General features: G+C 31.6%; 3 protein-coding genes across 18 annotated transcripts in view; 1 reads left to right on the plus strand and 2 right to left on the minus strand.

Moving 5' to 3' along the window:
* Positions 1-2,564: 2,564 nt before the first annotated feature.
* LOC113518423 (14-3-3 protein zeta) lies at positions 2,565-10,001 on the minus strand. Of its 5 annotated transcripts, none has more exons than XM_026903333.3 (5): positions 9,851-10,001; positions 4,920-5,255; positions 4,033-4,156; positions 3,400-3,563; positions 2,565-3,025 (listed from the first exon to the last, which is right to left on the minus strand). In XM_026903333.3, the coding sequence occupies exons 2-5, from the start codon at positions 5,217-5,219 to the stop codon at positions 2,870-2,872; spliced, it is 744 nt and encodes a 247-aa protein (XP_026759134.1). In that variant the 5' UTR covers positions 5,220-5,255; positions 9,851-10,001; the 3' UTR covers positions 2,565-2,869. The 5 variants fall into 5 exon arrangements, with proteins under 5 accessions (XP_026759134.1, XP_026759133.1, XP_026759135.1 ...); XM_026903332.3 differs by lacking the exon at positions 3,400-3,563 and adding an exon at positions 3,659-3,822; XM_026903334.3 differs by lacking the exons at positions 3,400-3,563; positions 9,851-10,001 and adding exons at positions 3,659-3,822; positions 9,572-9,724.
* A 1,764-nt stretch (positions 10,002-11,765) lies between these two features.
* On the plus strand, positions 11,766-14,507 carry LOC113518299 (mRNA turnover protein 4 homolog). Its single transcript, XM_026903153.3, has 4 exons — positions 11,766-11,934; positions 12,498-12,742; positions 13,505-13,753; positions 14,286-14,507. The coding sequence occupies exons 1-4, from the start codon at positions 11,907-11,909 to the stop codon at positions 14,490-14,492; spliced, it is 729 nt and encodes a 242-aa protein (XP_026758954.2). The 5' UTR covers positions 11,766-11,906; the 3' UTR covers positions 14,493-14,507.
* Positions 14,508-16,555: 2,048 nt separating this feature from the next.
* Positions 16,556-19,536, minus strand: part of LOC113518351 (phosphatidate phosphatase LPIN2) — a 36,021-nt gene continuing 33,040 nt past the window's right edge. For 11 of the 12 annotated variants that reach the window (XM_031913273.2, XM_031913275.2, XM_031913272.2 and 8 more), the window contains one exon: positions 16,556-19,430. In XM_031913273.2, the coding sequence (XP_031769133.2) occupies positions 19,283-19,430 (148 nt within the window). In that variant the 3' untranslated portion in view covers positions 16,556-19,282. The remainder of the gene's footprint in view (positions 19,431-19,536) is intronic. The other variant, XM_026903231.3, reaches the window with a different exon arrangement.

Raw genomic sequence — 19,536 nt, forward strand, 5'->3', positions numbered from 1 at the left:
TTTACCATGAAATGGAATTTCGATATTTCGAATCAAAATTTATAATATTAAATAATACATGATATCCTAAAATCTGCGATATAAACTAGTTTCTTTAGTCATATATGTTACCATAAACCATCAAAAGATAGACATTTTAAAATTTTCATCATGTTTATTTTTAATATTTATTTATTAAAATTTACAAACACAAAACAAATTTAAACTCCTAGAAATTGTAAATGGCGGATTTAACACCAAATGGCATTATTGACCAGTCGACCGTTGACAGGAATAAGAGAAAATATAATTGACGGTGCAACGCAATATATATATATATATATACTTATGTTACTGGGGGTGGGAGAAGGGGATCGTTAGTAAAATGGACTTTTTTTTAATGGGTGATAATGAAATGGTAAGCTCGTCCGCGCTATTGGTATACACTGGCGGGGCACCAGTGAGGAATGATAGGTGAGGATGAAAGCAGGTCAGTTAGCCCATCGTGACGAACTCCATTAGAATTAATCACGATGATTTCCAGGGGGAACCGCGTGGAGGTTGATGTGATAGGATATATTGCTAGCAATGAGTCAATTAGATCCCATTACTAACAATCCCTTACCCCCAGTAATGCGGACTATCAGTCCCATTGCTAGTAATATACTTTGTCAGGTCGACCTCCACGTGGTCCCCCCTGGAAATCATCGTGCTACATTCTAGGTTTATTCATCATGATGCTCTAACTGACATGCCTTTTCATTCTCACTTATCATCATTCATTGATGCCCCGCCAGGATATACCGTTATATATATATATATATATATATATATATAGATAACCATTCCAGTGCTTCATGGCCTGAATGGTGAAAAAAAATTAGGAAAAATGCCAGTGTAGTGGACAGGAACATGGAGCAGATATCTATAAGATCGAAGACAACGGTTACTAACGTCTCCGTAAAATTCCAATTTAGACTAAGGTATTCATGTCTAATAACACATTTGTGCTCCAATAGGCTCCAAAATTTCTGTAATCTTCATTGTATTACGTAGTCAGCAAAATTGCTTAAGTATAGGAATAAATCTTGAAATGGAACCCATTTTATTAGTGACAACACTCTATAAAAAATATTAGTTTGATGGGCAAACTATTTGTAGAACATTAAAATGTTTAATTAATATACTTCTAGGTTTACTCTTTTTTCATAAAAACGTTAAATGTCTCATAAATTGTTTCTGTTGTATTTTGTACTTTTTATAGGTTTGTAGGTTTTGTTATGACTAAGGGCATTAATTTCGTACTCAGATTTTCCCCAATTTTGCTTTTGTTTCTTGGCCACTTGGTCATTGTCTGCACTTCCTTCTTGGAGAAACATCCGCTGCCAATATTCGCTTCTATTTATTATTCATTCCCTTGACTTTCAAAGTATACTCACACTTCTAAGAAAGTTTATTTTTCAGAAAAAAATAATAATCAAAATAGAAATTTGTTACCAAAGAAATTGTCACTACACTTTCGCAATTCGGCTTCTTAGTAAGCTATATGGCAATATTTTTTTCTTTGTATGTACCTCAGAACATCCATCGGTAATTTATACTCCGTCTATTGTGTGAATATGACAAATCACTCCATATAGTAATTTATAAACAAAATTAAATGGCGATGGATAACGCCACACCTTTATTATTGTAACGTTTTCAGTAAACTTGACATTTTAATCTTTTCCAACTTGAAAGTTTTGTTTTGCAACCGATTTTGTACTTCAAGTGTAAAAAAAAAAACATTTTGGGAATGCCATGCCTGAACTGTAAAATTATTTATACACAGTGACTAATGATGACTAATATGTAATTAGACCATAAAACTGTAAATTTATATGATTGTAGATGACCAAACAAAGGTGGAACAAGTTTAGTAGTCAGAAAAATACCAAGTAGGATAATGGATATTTTCAAAAAATTTAAATTTAAGACCCTCCTGCAGTAAGAATAGTGCATAGAATAATAATAAAGGTTTTCGTATTGTATTTTAAGTTATAAACATCTTTGTAGGGTTAATAGGTGGCGGTTTATTTAAATATTGATTCTAAAACTAAAAATTGTATTTAATACAAAAGTTTATTGGTGAAAACATGAAAAATATAATAGATTAATGGCTGATAAAATGCAGCAATGTTACAATATTATTTTGTCCATCACAAAACTATTTTGCTAATAAATGCCTGAAAATTTCAGAATGCTATTATTATTAAGTGATGGGCACAACAAAATGGTTAATGTCAACAATTAAAGATTTCCTTTGGTAATATTAAAAAAAAATGAGGACATCACAAAACCACATAAGACACTAACAAGTTTTTTGTGCCCTAATTTGATACAGCCATTACAAAATGTGGATTTATGAAGATCTAATTTCATTGGGTATTTGGGCGCAATTAACAAATTTCTGGTTATCTAATTGTATAATTTTAAAACAACATTCACCATCAAGATCTCCATTTCATTGCGGACATTAGACGATAGGAATGTTACTTTGGGGCCGACCAGGCTGTAAGTTTAATCTAAATATGAAAGGAAAACACTTTTAACTTAAGAAACCGTAATTTTAATAACTTAAGTTATAAATATTTATATTCATCAGGTCAGCTCGATATCTGTAATCCAGTGTAAATACAGAAATACAAAACCGTCAAAGATGACACATAACATTTAATTTTAGACGGAACGTGAAGGTCCGCTGCGAACGACATTTTTAACATTTTTTTTACAAGCGACGGCTCGCAACAGCGGCGGGGTACCCGCGCCGCGCGGCGTTCTCGAATGTTACTCGTTTTCTTATATAACACCGATGAGAAATGCGTGTGCTGAGGGTGAGCGCGGCGTTGCATTAATTGTCACCCCCTTCTGCGGGCTCGTCGCCGTCGCCCTGCGTGTCCGACGTCCACAGCGTCAGGTTGTCTCGCAGGAGCTGCATGATCAGCGTAGAGTCTTTGTACGAGTCCTCGTTCAATGTGTCTAATTCGGCAATCGCATCATCGAACGCCTGCAATACGAATGACAATTGCATTCACTTGGTTCACATAAAATATATTTCAATGTGAGATAACTATATTCTTACAAAAAAAAAACTAATATGTTATACTTTCACATAACACAATCAAATTTTATACATTTTGAAAATATGTTAAAACTGAAATTCTGGCTGGCTCGAGGATTATGAGGTTAATTGCTTGGTCATGCTAACACAACTCATTAGTTAATTTACTAAAATTATTATTGTACATTAAAATTTGACTGAGACTGAAATAAATTATTATCCATGCAATATCAAATGCAGAATAGACTTCGCGACAGTTAGTTAGAATATGTTGAGTGTCAATGGGCACACTGAAATCCAATTGTGCAATTTTAAAAAACCTGTTTTGCTAAGTGGCACGCCCGAGCAGGGGAGTTGATAATCTCGTAATAAAAGACGGAAAAGTTGAGCGCTAGACCAAGTCTGATGGGGTGGGTTGGTTGCATTTTGGCCTTAGCAATGTCGAACGCCTCCTGGTAGGCCTTCTGCGAGTCCTCCACGACGGCTGGGGACAAGCGAGCATGTTAATACGCTGAGCCTGCACCTCCACCCTCGTGCCAGCCAGCACAGAGCCTATGCATAACTGACACAAATAATGACCTGTTTGGCGAGTTGGCACGCCTTGTCTGGTGAATTTAATATCTCATAATAGAAGACGGAGAAATTTAACGCCAAGCCCAGCCTGATTGGGTGTGTGGGCTGCATTTTCGCCTTGCTGATCTCAAAAGCATCTTGGTATGCTTTCTGTGAATCCTCTACAACAGCTGTAATGTAAATATGGATTATAGGGCTGTACTTGTAAATTTACTTTTTAATGTAAATGCATATCAAACCATTAAATGATAATACAAAAAAAAGGTTAAAATAATTTGTGAAAGTTCTCTTTACAAATAAATAAAGTTAAAACACCTAAATAACACATTTTAGAAATTCAACAGTTGGTTTTTAAATCAATAGATAATTAGTTAACTTACAATTTCTGGTTTCTCCTGTGGCCACTTCTGCGAGGTACCTGTAGTAATCTCCCTTCATTTTAAGGTAAAATACTTTACTTTCTGGTGTACTAGCTTTAGGAATAAGGTGTTTGTCAAGTAAACCCTGCAACAATATAAATATTCTCATGTATTTTATCATATTGATAAATATAATTTTACAATTATAGTGAAAGTTTAAGTAGTCAAAGGCAATTTGTTCCGATAAGTTACTTGTAGTTGCCTCATACACCACAGAAAAGTTTAAATCCAATGAGGTTAAATGTAATACCGATTTAATGTAAATTTTTGAAGTCTGGATAGAACTTAGTAAGCTAATAATCTGTCCATTGAATACCTATTGGTTGTACCACTACTACCATTCCACCTGATGTAGTAGTAACTATTCTAAGACTAGAATAACTTTTTTTATTATGTTATTACATAATCTAATAATCATTACTTATTGTTATTTATTGAAATTCAATAATGAATTTAAATATAAATAACATTGAATTCTATCTAGAGATAGGGCAATGAACGAATACGGGATAAGCGCGCGCAATGACGCGGCGCAATACGTCACAGCACCCGCCTCCCGCCCCACCCAAGAAAAAACCGCACCGCGCCCCTGCATATTCTCACGTGTTAGCCAGCATTATACCGCCCATGATTTAATAAAAATTCTGACCGTGGAGAATATGACCACGACAAATGCTCGCTTGCATCACATCTCAAATTGGGCACGTGTAAACATAACGTCATCAGCGTAGGAAGGCGCCTGTTGATGTACTTAATTGATATATACCAGCGCAAAATTATAATTATTCTTTAAATTTTTAATCAGAAATCGTAAAAGGTATACCTACATCAACACAAATAAAACTTACCAAAACGTCATAGCAAATTTCTCTGAGCTCCTTTTCTACTTTAACCCTATATTCTTTTGCCATCTGTTGTTTTCTTTCGGACCCTTCGGTTTTCTGTTCAATGGAGGAAATGACGCGCCATGACGACCGTCGGGCGCCTACCACATTCTTATAAGCGACGGAAAGAAGATTTCTTTCTTCATTGCTGAGTTCGACGCCGGTTTCCGTGACTTCTTTCATCGCGGCCGCCATGTCGTCATATCGTTCAGCTTGCTCCGCCAACTTGGCGCGTTGCACCAGTTCCTCCTTGTCAACGGACATCGTGGACGATGGGAGAGGATTATTTAACTGATGCCCCTGTAATAAAGTACAATTCACAGATCATCTATCAGGATCAACTGCTAATATTCATTAAATACAGTGTTTCAACGTTTTCAGAAAGACTAATCGTTTAGGCGTCACTTTCACCAAAGAGAATCGCAGTTGGGTAATGTTTCATCATGTGGTATGTCGCACCTTAAGTAGAGGCTCACAAGCGCACTGGCGCAAAGTGAGAACTCAATGTAGCTCAAAGAGCGACCCTCACGCCAAACGCGACATCGACGCGGCGTCCGTTTGGTTCGACAGCATCTCACAGACTCGAGCGAATAGCAAGCAAGGCACGCGCCGTATCGCCGCGCCGCTGCTTGGTCACCGCCACTGCGCCACCGGTATTGATCCGCCGACGCGGGATAAACACTCCAGACGAAATACGACTAGCGCGACGCTTGCACACGCCCCTCACCCTCGCCACACACCCCGCGTGCACCGCGCCCGTCGGCCCGGCGCCTACCTCATACTACCCTTATCTACCTACAAACTTCTACTTCATCCCTTGTTACTAGGTTCTAGTATGCAGCGATAAATTGCTAATTTAAAAAATAAACCTGCAGTCATAACTACAAACCTAATTTAAAAAAATAATAAATTTATTAATTTATTACAATCATTAGAATACATGCCATACCGGCATTATGATTCTACGATGGGCGAGAACTTTCGAGATACTTAAGCTAAATTCCGAGTATAATTTATTATGTGTATACATTATAAAACATGACTACAAAATAAGAGTAACTGGACATCAAAATTTTGCACCATATAGATAGTAAAATATAAAAATAGCAATTAATTCAAGGAACGACTATACTGATATAAGATGGCGGACTTAAATATTAGTCTTAAAAATATTGATAATATAGAAAATTAAAAAAGAGATTTCTCATGATTGTATCTATTTTATAAGACAAAGCCTAGATGCAATCAAAATATATTATCATAATACAAAATATATTCAAGTTTCAGTTTTACTTTATTTTTTGACACAAAATATTTACCTAAATCTAATTCAACAATTGTAACAAACTCAAACATGGTGGGAACGTCAACGTCATTTTGATTGACGTTGGCTAAGGCATTTGAAGACAGCGATGATGTCAAATTTTGTGGTTTTCGTTTAGAAATTTATATTCGACCTATCATAATTTTATTAAATTTGAATTCTTATTTTGCTCAATTCCTTTACAATATAAAGGTACTACAAAGAAATTAAATTATAGCCAAAAGTAAACACACTTTGGTTTCAGTTTTTTTTTTCGGTAATACTCATTCACGATTTTAGAGACTTATTTAGAGTTTTAGTTTACCGATAATTAATGTTATTTTTTCAATGAAAAGGATTTTTAATATTTCTGGTAACATCGTCAATTCTGAACCCACTGTGATAATACAATTTCAACAACACCTAAATAAAGGAAAAAGCTCAAACCTTTCAAACTATCAAAAAATATTGTGATATACAAATAGACGTGACGCAATTATAACGGCTTTTGCCATTAGGCTATATAACGGAAGACTAAGAACTTTCTAGGATCGTTATTTGGCGACCGGGTGACTAGTGGAAACAATTTGACGGTGTGACAATCTTTGTAGATAACTTAAAAAATATATTTTAGAAAGGAAATCTTTTCAAACTTGACATTCATAACTAAGAACCACTAATTAGATTATTCAATAAGACTACATAAATTTCAAGAACCAATGAGTGATATAGAAGAAAAATTGGTATAGAAGTTTTAATATAATAGGAAACAAAACTACCAAATTGAATGCAGTTTTCAGTTTCCCTAAAGGTCTAACTTAAAATCGAATGCATTTTATCAATAAGCTGTCTAGAAGTAGCTATGCAATAGAAGTTTGTACCTACTTCCAAAATCCACACTTATGTAGTTGAGGGCAGAAGCTAGTGTACGATAAAATTATATAACTACTTACCGTAAGTTACAATTTAGCTATATTTAATGACCACAATAAAAAAAAATCACATCGTGTTAATTACATACTAATAGGAATTCATATCTCTAATTATGCTGATGAACCAAAAAATCCATTAAAGTTGAACCAACCCATAAACTATGTCTTAGTATAAAACCCCTCAAATCCAGATTCTAGATGATGTATCACAATGAAACATGTTTTCAATATAGATTATAAAGTATCAAAGGAGACACTCATATAATAATTAATTATAGACAGATATTAGACACGAAAAAATATTAAAAAAAAAATAACAATTGGATACTTTTATCTTTTGAAGTTTTTAATATGAATTATTATTATTAATAATATTATTTTAATAGTATTCAAAGTAATTCTGTTAAATAGTCTGCTTTTCTACATCTTGCTGAAAATATATAGGTGATTGTTACCATGTTCCATCAGGTGGGCCATCACCATAATCGTGGGCAAATGGTTTGCCATTGTGATTTGCTTAAAAGCCCTGCTAACAATACAAAAAAAATATGCATAGTGATAAAAAAAAAATGTACAAAAGAAAATTTTAACTCTTAAAAATTTTATTCCAGCAAATCTAAAACAAAATTACATAACTTTTATTATAATCATTTAACAATGAAACCTAAAAAGTATGGAACCTCTTATAAAATCAGATTTCTTTTGCAAGCACAGTTCCTAGAAATTATATAATATTATAGGTACTTGAATAGTATTTTATTATATATTATATATATATATTAATGAAAAGTTAAAAAAAAATTGCTACGGTTAAGGTTCACTATGTTTTATATTTCTTGTCAAATAGATAATACTATCATTTTATTTAATAATGAGTAGGTATTTTGTGAATACAAAACTTTAAGATGATCACATATCAACCTATATTGATTCATAGATTAAAGTAATTATTTTAATTTTATTTTTGAAATATTATGTAAATTGAACATTAAAACTTTAATAAAGTTAACACAAAATATTTTTCCATGCTGACCCTTAAAACAATGACTGTAATATGAATATGGATTTTTTATGATAATGGCACTCCAAAATGGGTCCCATCATTAAGAGAAGAATCAGTCTAAAATGCAAAATAACATTAGTTACAAAATTTACATAGATATCTGAAAAGAACACAAGTCACAAAATGTTCATGTATAAACAGGTACCACCTGTTTAATTCTTTGGACTATAAATTGATAATATGTATAAATTATCTTGTACCTAGGTATATTACCTCTATATTTATGTAATAAAATGATCTCATGTGCTGAATTAGATTAAATTTATTACCATGAGTAAATCTTAAATTACCTTCTATACTTTTAGACATTAAAAAGATTGTTTTAGAAACCGTAATTATGTTGAAATTCCTATATATATATATATATATATATATATATAACTGTGATGCTTTAATTACTGTAAACTATATATGTTAATGTCTAACTACCTACATTATTATAACACAATAGTACTTCTGATTTACTGTATGCATGTACACTGTAAATAAAGTAAAATGTACACAAATTTTACAACACACACCTACCTATGAAGAATGTCCCAACCACATTAGATTAATGGATAATTCAGGAAAAATTTTTAGTGGAGATGTCATTAAATAAAATTGAGATCAGTAAAAACAGCCTATATAACATTTTAACTTAGCTGGCCTCTCAATATTACAGACATGATAATAAAAAATAATTTAAATGATAAGGAAAAGGCATAATAATCTCATTAACAACCATGTGGTAGGTAGACAGATATCCTTTATGTATCACTAAATGCTTAAATCATAAAAGACACTTATAATAGCACTGATTATGCCCCTGACTCAATGTCACGCACGTGCCCATCTCGACGAAGGCGTTACGATACCAAAGGCCACGCCACACCAACACCTCTAATTTTATTTGTAATACTAAGTACCTACATGACCATATCATAGAGCGTTACTTAGTTACACAACGGAAATTATATTGAGTCATAGGAATGTGGCGAAAGTAGAGATGACTAATTCTATATAGATATTAATTTAAGAAATCAATTATAAGACATCTATAGTAACTAAGATGATAATAATATCGACCAAGATAACGGCATGACTACGCACGGCGAAATTACGACGCACTAGCGAGATTACTCGTTACTTACCTCTACGAATACGCCGAACGTTGAAGGAACCCACGCAATTTGAACTCGATCAAACGAATTACAAAGGGAAGATTACTAAAGTTCCATTTAGTGTAATCAAAAATATTTCTTAATACCAATGTGTAAGAATCCTATAAATATAGTCAAGGCATGTATGAGATGCAAAAACTAAAAAACCAACTTACACAAATAATTTATATCGTAGACTTACTAGCAGAAAACGAAAGTATTTAACAAGAATGAAAAATAATTACTGTAAAAAAGTAGAAACTCTTATGAAATAATTTTAGAATAGCAATAATCCGCACCGCGAAATCGTGTCGCCGGCAAAGGCAAAATGGCTGCTGTAATGGGCACTCCTTCTATGCGTCACAGTCACAAATTTGTGGCAATTTATTATCTATAGATGGACACAATATTATACACAATATATATTTCACTTCAAATAATTTTAATGCACTTACTTGTTGGAAGGGAAAAAAAGTAATAAAACCAGCAAATTGCTATATAATTTCAGTTTTTCTCTTGCGGTGAACGATACACTACACTGACGGCAGCGGGGCCAGAGGGGAAACAAAAACCGGAACAGGGTTCTCATACCACTACGGCCATTTAGACAAGATTTCTAAAGAAAAAAATTTAGGCATAGATAAAATACTCACATCGTTTTCGATACTGAGATATTATTTTACCTTATCTTTTTTATACAAACCAAAAGAGAGAGCATATATATCAGCATAGAACACAGATTCTCTATGGATTAAAATCATAATACGAGATCATAGTAGTACCACATACAGGAAACTTCAATTTTCGCGCGTATTTCAATTGTCAAACCATGACGATCAAATAGCTTGCAAAAAGCGCGTAATAATTAGAAAAATACCTACCTATAATTTGAATTATCAAATGTCATTGATAATGAACCTTAAAGACAATACGCTAATATTAATTATAATATTAACATCAAATCTCTCATAACTCTATTTTACTATTAAACTATTTTGTTTCTGTTTTTCACACTAAATTCGCAATTTGATAGAAAGTGACAATGTAATAGTTGAATAAGTTTGTAGAAGGTTTTAGTTTTTATAAAGAAATTTGGCAAAGAATAACGCCACACAACAAAATGATAATTATAGTTTTTAATTTACTGTACAAAAGTAGCATTAGTGTTATTGATGATCTTTCGCATCGTATTATTACTAAATCGCATTTTTACTACAGAAAATATGTCTATAAGGAGGACTGATAACATTATTGGTTATCGCAAAATTAATTGCAACATATAAACAAAAAAGAACGTTAAAATAAAATTGTAACTGAAGATAAGAGATAGCTGTCTCTTTTCTTCTTATGATTTATTAATTTGAAAAAAATAAACTATAGTCCATTGGTCTATTTAATAATATATTCCAAGAGACTAACTCCTTAAACAAAATACATTATGTACTCCCATCTTGGGTAGAACCTAAGAACAAGGAATTACATAGAAGGAATCATAAAATAAAAACTGTAATCATATGGTTGCCTGCTTTCTTGTTATACAAATATAATTAGTAAAAAGAGGACGAAAGATTAGTTGTTATTTTTCTCAATTCATAGCAGGTTAACGTATAGAAAATATTTGATATGTCAAATATTTGTAAAGGACAAATTTAACATTACTAGATTATATATGCGACACATTTTATATAGAAAGTATGTAAGCGGGTTGTATCTGAATTTCGTAGTGTTATACAGCCAAATAACATTTTCTATACGCTAGCCTGCTATAAATTGATAAAAATAGCAACTGATAGTGTATATTTTGTCCTTTTTTTACTAATTATATTTGCATAAGAAGAAAGGAGGGAACCATATAATTTACAGTTTTTATTTTATCATCCTTCTATGTAATTTCTTGTTCTTTTTAGAAGTAATATTCAAAGTGTACCACAATCATAACAGATAATTACATATTTTCCCGTCGCATCTGAATGATGGTGATGTCGCAACTGATGGTGTATCTTTCGTCCTCTTTTTACTAATTACATTTGCATGAGAATAAAGGAGGCAACCATATGATTTACAGTTTTTATTTTATCATTCCTTCTATGTAATTCCTTATTCTTAGCTTTGACAGTAATACCAGTCTATTATCGGCCATTGTAAATTGAAAATACGTAAATGTTCTCGAACATATTAATTATGAGCATTTTTCGTGATCATGAAATATTTTTTATTATAGACAGATTTCTTTAATGTTTGAAGTCAAAGATTTCAGACTTGTTCTTAGTTTGAACTACAAGTATAATATGGTGTAATCTCAATGAGGTTGGAAATATTTAGGAGAAAAAAAATTCAAATAGCGAGGAAATTAAAATTAACATATGGCATCCCCGACATGTGGTCAAAATCTTTCTTTTTTGGTTTGACTTGACATTTTATACTTTTAAAAAAATTCGCCTTGTTCTAACCTGGCACTGAAATATTTTTTAATAATAATTATATCTATTCTGTATTAAAATATAATTAATAATGCCGAAGTCCAAAAGAGATAAGAAGGGTAATGTATTGTTATGAATATTTTTCTTTAATAATCTTTGCTGTTTATCAGGTTAACTCTTTTTAACGTTGTAAAAACAACTATATTCTTTTACAAATTTTTATGAATGTTTAACAACCTAATGCTAAAATTCTTTGATTGGTTTTATTATCATTAATATTGTTACTAATCATACAGGTTGAAATTAAATTGTTCAAATCATTGTAATAAAAAAATATGGTTTAAAAAATGACAAAATATTGGCCTAACATGACATCCATGAGCATTGTTATTTCAAAAATATTATTTTAATTATCTTGACACCCTGGCCGTCTTATATTTTTTTAATTTATCATATATACAATCTATACGGTAATTTTCTTTTATTTTTATTTTTGCAATATGATGTTCATAGTAGTGAACATACTGTGGATGCAGACACTACATTAACATTTACAAAAACATGCAAGACATGTCAGTGGTATTGCATGGGTTAAGTTAATATTAAGTTAGTATTACGTTAGGGTGTTTAAAAATTCAATTTTCTTATGTAGTGTAAACAAATTTTGTTATGTCTGTTTTAGTTTCATTAACCAAAACAAACAAGAAAGGATTGTTGCTAAAACAGAAAATTATTGAAGAAATCCGAAATTCATTGTCTAAATATGAACATATATTTTTATTTACTGTTGATAATATGCGCAACACTAAATTGAAAGACTTACGCCATGAATGGAAAGACTCGCGTTTCTTTTTTGGCAAGAATAAAGTAATGGCAATTGCACTGGGCAAAACAAAAAGTGATGAAATTGAAGATCAGTTAAATTTGGTAAGATATGTTTTATTAGTATAACTTGCAAGCAAGCCATGTAATGAAACCTGGCAACCATTTATCTATAGATATAAAAGTAATGATAATATTTATTTCTATAGCTGACAGTTAAAAATTAAAAACCCATGTAAACTGCTGCTTGCTGTAAGGAATGATGTGGCTGCTTTTTTAAACCACACTCTTTTAACCCTTTGCACTCCAGTCTAGTAACAGAGAATAATAATAGTGGTGATAGAGAATACCAAAAACTCCAGCACTATGAAATGAGAAATGAGATTTGAACAAAACATTTATTTCTTAACTATTTTATAAAGGGTGCTGAGTCAATGAAACAGTGTCACTGTAATCGTGACAGTGAATTTAATGTTAGCATTTTAATGACGCAAATATGGCGACAACGGAATGCGAAGGGTGTCGCTGTAGCTGCTATGGATTTAATATTAGCATTTTAATATCGCATAATAATATTTTATATACAGTGACAATGGAGTGCAAAGGGTTAAAACGTTCTCTTCAGTTATATTAGTGTTTAATAGTTTTAATGATTTATTCTAGATAATATTTAATTATTTTAGATAAACTATTGATTCCAGATGTAATGTAAAAATAAAATCATACAAATTCATAATAGAATTTACTTAAATAAATACATTTGATAAATATTAATAGTTATTATGAATTTATTGTTATAGAGTTATAAGTACCACAACAAAATTAAGTCTTAAGGGACTATTGTTTTATGAACCAAATTTTTTCTAGCTCTCAAAAAAGTTAAAGGGTCAATGTGGATTGCTTATGACAAACAGAGATGTTCCTGATGTTTTACAATGGTTTAAAGACTTCACTGAATCAGAATATGCTCGCTCTGGTTTTATAGCTACTCATGATGTCATTTTACCATCTGGACCACTTAAAGATTTTTCCCACACAATAGAACCTCATCTTAGAAGACTTGGGCTTCCTACATCTCTTGAGAGAGGTGTTATACATTTAATAAAGGAATATCAGGTATCAAGTTTTTTTTTATTGTTTTCTAAATATCTGTAAATTTTGAAATTCGTATTCATCTGAAAATTTTTGATAATAATTAAAGATAAAAGTTATTGTAGGTCCCTATATCAGAAATTCCTTACATTATTTTTTGTATATTCAGCAACATGATGTTAATGTCCTATAATGTTGTTAATTTCTAAATTCTTTATTGAATAAAAACATTTTTTTTTATCATTCACTCTCTATAACCTGCCTTTTGAGGTGTACATAGGCTATGGCTAGCACTGGTAGTAACTATAGTTAAAAGTATCCATTCAAGTTTCAATGACTTCTTAGTACATTTTAAAATATTTAACTTGAAATGTAATACTCTAAAATATTAAAAAAAAACATTACTCTGTAGTTGTAAATCCTCATAAAAAAAATTTACGTTCCAACGTTTCGATCTCGCAAAATTTTATGCCTTATTTTTCAGCTATTTGGACCGAATATATTATATTTATTATTATGTTATGCAGTATTTAAGATATTTCAAATTTATTGACAGGTTTGCAAGAAGGGTAATGCTTTAACTCCAGAACAAGCTAGTATATTAAAGCTTTTGGGCATACAAATGGCTGACTTTAAAGTTGTTATAAAATGTCATTGGACAAAAGGCAAAGGTTTTCAAAAGGACATTGATGTAGCCAGTGACGATGATGAAAGTGATGGTGAGAGTGTTCTTGAAGACGCTATGGAACAGGATGAAACATAATAAAAATTATACATATGTGTTGTGTTTAATTAGCATGTGCTCATAATATCTATACCATAGTGTTACTTTGTAACCCATGGCGTAGTCAGTACCATTCTTAGGATGGAGACGCCCTCCTAGAATCCCGGTGTTCTAGATAATACTTTAAATGAAAAGAGGGATTATCCCATTAACTGAAACTGTCCCTGTAGTCACTCGGAAAATTTTATCGCCGTCATTACTACTTACGTCTGTAGATAACGTTTACCACTTTCTATTTAGTACGCTGTTAGTTTATTCTAATTTGCATAAAAATCATATTAGTAAATAGTCCGCTGTCGCAGCCAGTTGAAAATGCATCCAGACGGTTGGTACGAAATCCTAAATTGCTAAAAAAGTTATATGTACAATATAATTGTTACCCGCGTACTCTAAATTATAAATTATCCTATGTTAAGTTAGGACAACTTACCCATGCACCAAATTTCATATAAATTCGTTTAGCTTTTAAAGCATGATTAAGTAACAAACACATCCTAATAAACTATTGCATTTATAATAGTAGTACTCGTAAAATGAAGTAGAAAGTGGAACACCATTTGACTGTCTTATTTATAAAACCTGCAACATCTAATAAGCGTATTTTAACTATTGTAGTCTTTTGATTTTTATATACAGAGTTAAAATCATTAGCATCCTATGAAGTGTTCTACCACCACACTCCAAGTGTTCACCAGCGAAACTGAACATTTTCACCAAAGACATGTGTGATAAACATCATGCCTATTTAACACAAGAGTTAATTTCAAGTATATAAAAAATATACTTTTTCATATAAACCTTCACATCTATCTTTACACTCTTAGGAGCCAAATTACAAAAAATCATATTAGTTGAGTAGGTCATAAAAGGTATCTACTATCTAAATTTGGTATTTCTAGCTTTAGTGCTTTTGGCTGTGCGTTAATGAGTCAGTCAGAATATTTGTCTTTAGTTAATCCCTTTTTAACACTTAGTGAAATTTAAAAATTAAACATCCTTTACAGTCAAATTTTGAAAAATCCTTATGGTAAAAGTTAACTTTAGTAGTTTCGACTTTGTGTTGATATGATCAGTCAGTACTTGATAATATAGATAAGTAAATTATGTGTTAATTTAGCGAAAGTAGTAATTGCAAAACATCTATATAGTAGATACTCCAATACTTCTCTACGAGGAGGAAAGGGATTGTTAGTAATAGACACTAAAAATCCCATTACAAGCAATATACCCAACCAGGTCGACCTCCTCGTGGTTCCCCCTGGAAACTATTATGGTTAATTCCTGATGAATTCAACATGATGAGCTAACTGACCTGTTTTCATTCTCATCGATCACCCTTTATTGGTGCTCCGCCAGCGTATCCCGTTATCGCAGGCGGGGTTACCATTCCATTCACATACACAAAAAAAAGAACTTACCATCTGTCACTAGTGTTCTACCGGCGTATACCTATAGTACAGGCGCGATTACCTTTTTAGTTTCACCATCATTAAAAATACAGGAAATTATTAACGAGTATGTCATAATGAACCAAGTGACTTATTTTAATCTACATCTAGCACCCATCATTGGTACCCCGCTACTTAAGAGTTATAGCGATAGCATGGGTAGCTACCTTTTTATCATCATTCATAAAAAATACTATCAATGTACCAAAGGTATGTTCTTCAGTCTATGAAGTATACTTAGTAGTTTATGAAGGGAAAAGAATTGTTAATAATGAGGTCTAACAGCAGATAGCAATACTCCTTGTCAGATTTACCTCCACGGAGTTATTCCTGGCAACCATCGTGGTTAATACTTTTCAAATTCGTTACGAAACGAAACTAGATCTAAGTATCTGTTTTCATCTTATTATTCCTTACTGGTATCCCGCTTGCGTATACCGATAGTGCAGGTAAGGTAACATTTCTATTTTCACCTATTAAAAAAATCGATAATATAGTAACACATTCAGACTGTAATATAAATAATCTTCTCAAGAAGTTATTTACTAATAATGACAACTGGAAAAAGTCACAGGTCTTTAAAAAAAATATATTCATTGCTAAAATATTTATTAAAACAATCACAGAGAAAATAATAAATTACATTATAAAAATACCAAATTTTAATCAGATGGAATCTGCAATTAATATTTTCTAAACAATCTTTAATTAACTTAATGTAAAGTCATAAAGAAATTATATTTCACTATTTAGTATTTTAAAAATCATATAAAACTATGTATCTAACAGAAGCTACGCCTCTATATATATATATATATATATTTATCAACATAATGTGTGAATGTATTTTTAACACAATGATAACTTAGCACTCATACAAACAAGAAATCACAGTATAAAAATAAAGCATTGTTTTATCAGTCGACGACATCACAGCTTGCACAATCGGCAAAATCAAAAGACGGTTAACATCCACAAAAAAACTTAAATTCCTAACGATATTTGTCATTACAGCTGCGGAATAAACAGTCTTGTAATACACACCTATTACAACATTATAAGCTAACAATGAATTCAGCATTCGTGCAAAACTAATTCCCTATCGAAAAAGTTTATCGACATTTACCTAGTACAATTATTGACAAAGACGCCACGTAATAATAATTGTTAATTATTTTTGCAAGCAATTATAGTCTTTATATAGAGAATGTAATATATTTTTATATTGCACAAACAGGTATAGCAGTTTGTCGTACCTAGTTAACATGGTTGTACATGTGTCAAGTAGGTATGTATTTGTAGGAATGTGTTTATTAACGAGATGTTATGTACACCAACGCCAAAAATGTCTATACTACTATCTATGACTAAATAAATAGTAGATCTTGATAGTGTTTATGAGTTAACATAATTATAAGGCTAACAACACATTAGCAGAAAATTCTGGACAAGGATAATAGGCGTATCCAGTCGCGAATTTTCTACTTAGTCAGAAGGTTACCTATCTAAAAACAAGGTGTCTGAAAACATCAAAGCCTCCAATTGCAGCGATTAGCAATCTTACTAGGCCCCTTATAGATAGATTTATATCTATGATTGAAGCATAAATTATTATAGTTGTTTGGCGAAAGCGCAATTCTTGTACTAATTATCGACTGTGAATAATGGGAGATCACTTTATCACAGCATATTCACCACACAAACTCATTTATGGTTTATGATTTTCCCCTATTATATTACTGTTCAATCCCTACAAAATAATATACTCAAAAATCACATGCACAATGAAAGAATGATTGCTTGAACCTATATTGTGTGTAGCAGGAACATTATGTTTACTATTTTTTAATGGTCACTACTACATTATAGAGCCATGTACCTACTTTCTAAGTATATTTAATGATTAAATGTATCGGTGGTGTGATTATAAATATAAATTTAAAAATATAGATCGTGATCAAACTGCAAATATGAAAATATGATAGATTATAATTATATTTGGCATGGTATATAAGCTATTTTTATTTTTGAAAATTTGAAACTATCAAAATAAATTCATTTAAAGCACTACAAATCCAAACTGATGGTTTTCGATAGCAGCAGGGCCGATCATAAAAATATTAACGACCAATAATGTTTATCGTAAACGACCTACAATAGAAGCAGCGATGCCATTAAATTTAAAATGAAATTAATCATAGCAAACATTGAATAAAAAATTCAATGACATTATTATTATAATGACTCTAAGAACAATGACAAGATGATTAATCGTACTTATCGTTGTTTTGTATTAATGCAGAGATGATTAATTTCGTGAACATTATTTAGTATCTAAAATGACGTAAAAAATGCGCATGTACAAATATTATGCAAAATGTAAATTTATATAAACTGCAACTTTTTTTACAGTTTCGCACACAGTAATCTACCTCTGTCAGTTTGTTTTTCATGCAACTTGAAATAATAGAATTATGGTAGAAGCTAACGGTATTTAAGACAATCGAAAACTCGTAAATGAATGTAAACGTGAAGTTTTAATGATTCCATTATAAACAACAACATTATATTGTTTTTAACGTGCGCGTTCAATTGACGTAAATATCTGACCCTTGTTCGTTACTAGTCGCATACAAAATATGCCCTCATTTTATTCCATATTACTTGTACTTGGAAAAAATTGCACCACCGTTTCGTTAATCTAGTGTAAGAAAAATTGACTACGTTTTCGTTACCACTGCGCAAGATAAACTGAACCGTCAAACCCGCAGGAGTTCAGAATAATTTATATGAAACTGTTCACACTTTGGTAAAAATTCAAGTTGGTAATTTTCATTAAATTTCGACTGGTCTTGTTAACTAGCTGTGAAATTTTCTTGTTGAATTAATCTATATGTGACGTAATTTGGCCGAAATGTTTCTGAGAGTAGGACTTTATGTGTTGTTTTTGTTTAATAAAATGTATTTATCTTCATTACTTTTATGATCAGCCCTGTGTTTTATCACGTGATTGTTTTCGATAAAAGAAATACTTTAGTTGATTATACATTTTCAAATGTTTTTTCTTCCCATAATAATCTTTTAACTATATCGTCACGCTTTTCCCCAATTGGGAATTAGCAGAGATATTCATAATATATTCGAATATTGTGTTTTATATTGCTTGTGTGTGTGTGTGTGCAACTTGTAACAAATATTCGTCGAGACAACAAAAATGTAAGATATATCCAACATTATTACTATTATCTCATCTTAGATTACATTGAACTCCTATTTCATTTGAGAATGGTACAGTTTAAGTAATTCATGCTCTTCAACTAGTTAATGTTTGGATACAAGCGGAGTGGTGGGCGGCAGTTCAATCTCAGGTAGTGGTTCACGCCAGAATATTGTCTGCGAGAACTCATCACTGGGCTCGCAGAGAGCAGGGGGGAACACCTGGTCTACCATCACCGACATGTGAGAGTACCTGTAAAAGAATAATTCACTATCAACGAAATTCTATGAAGTATAAAAATATCAAAATACATATTTTTTTTCATTTTTATTAATATTTATTGTAATAAAAAATATGT

This window comes from Galleria mellonella, unplaced genomic scaffold (genome assembly GCF_026898425.1).
Source record: "Galleria mellonella isolate WM207_F2 unplaced genomic scaffold, CSIRO_AGI_GalMel_v1 utg132, whole genome shotgun sequence".
Classification (NCBI taxonomy): Eukaryota; Metazoa; Arthropoda; class Insecta; order Lepidoptera; family Pyralidae; genus Galleria; species Galleria mellonella.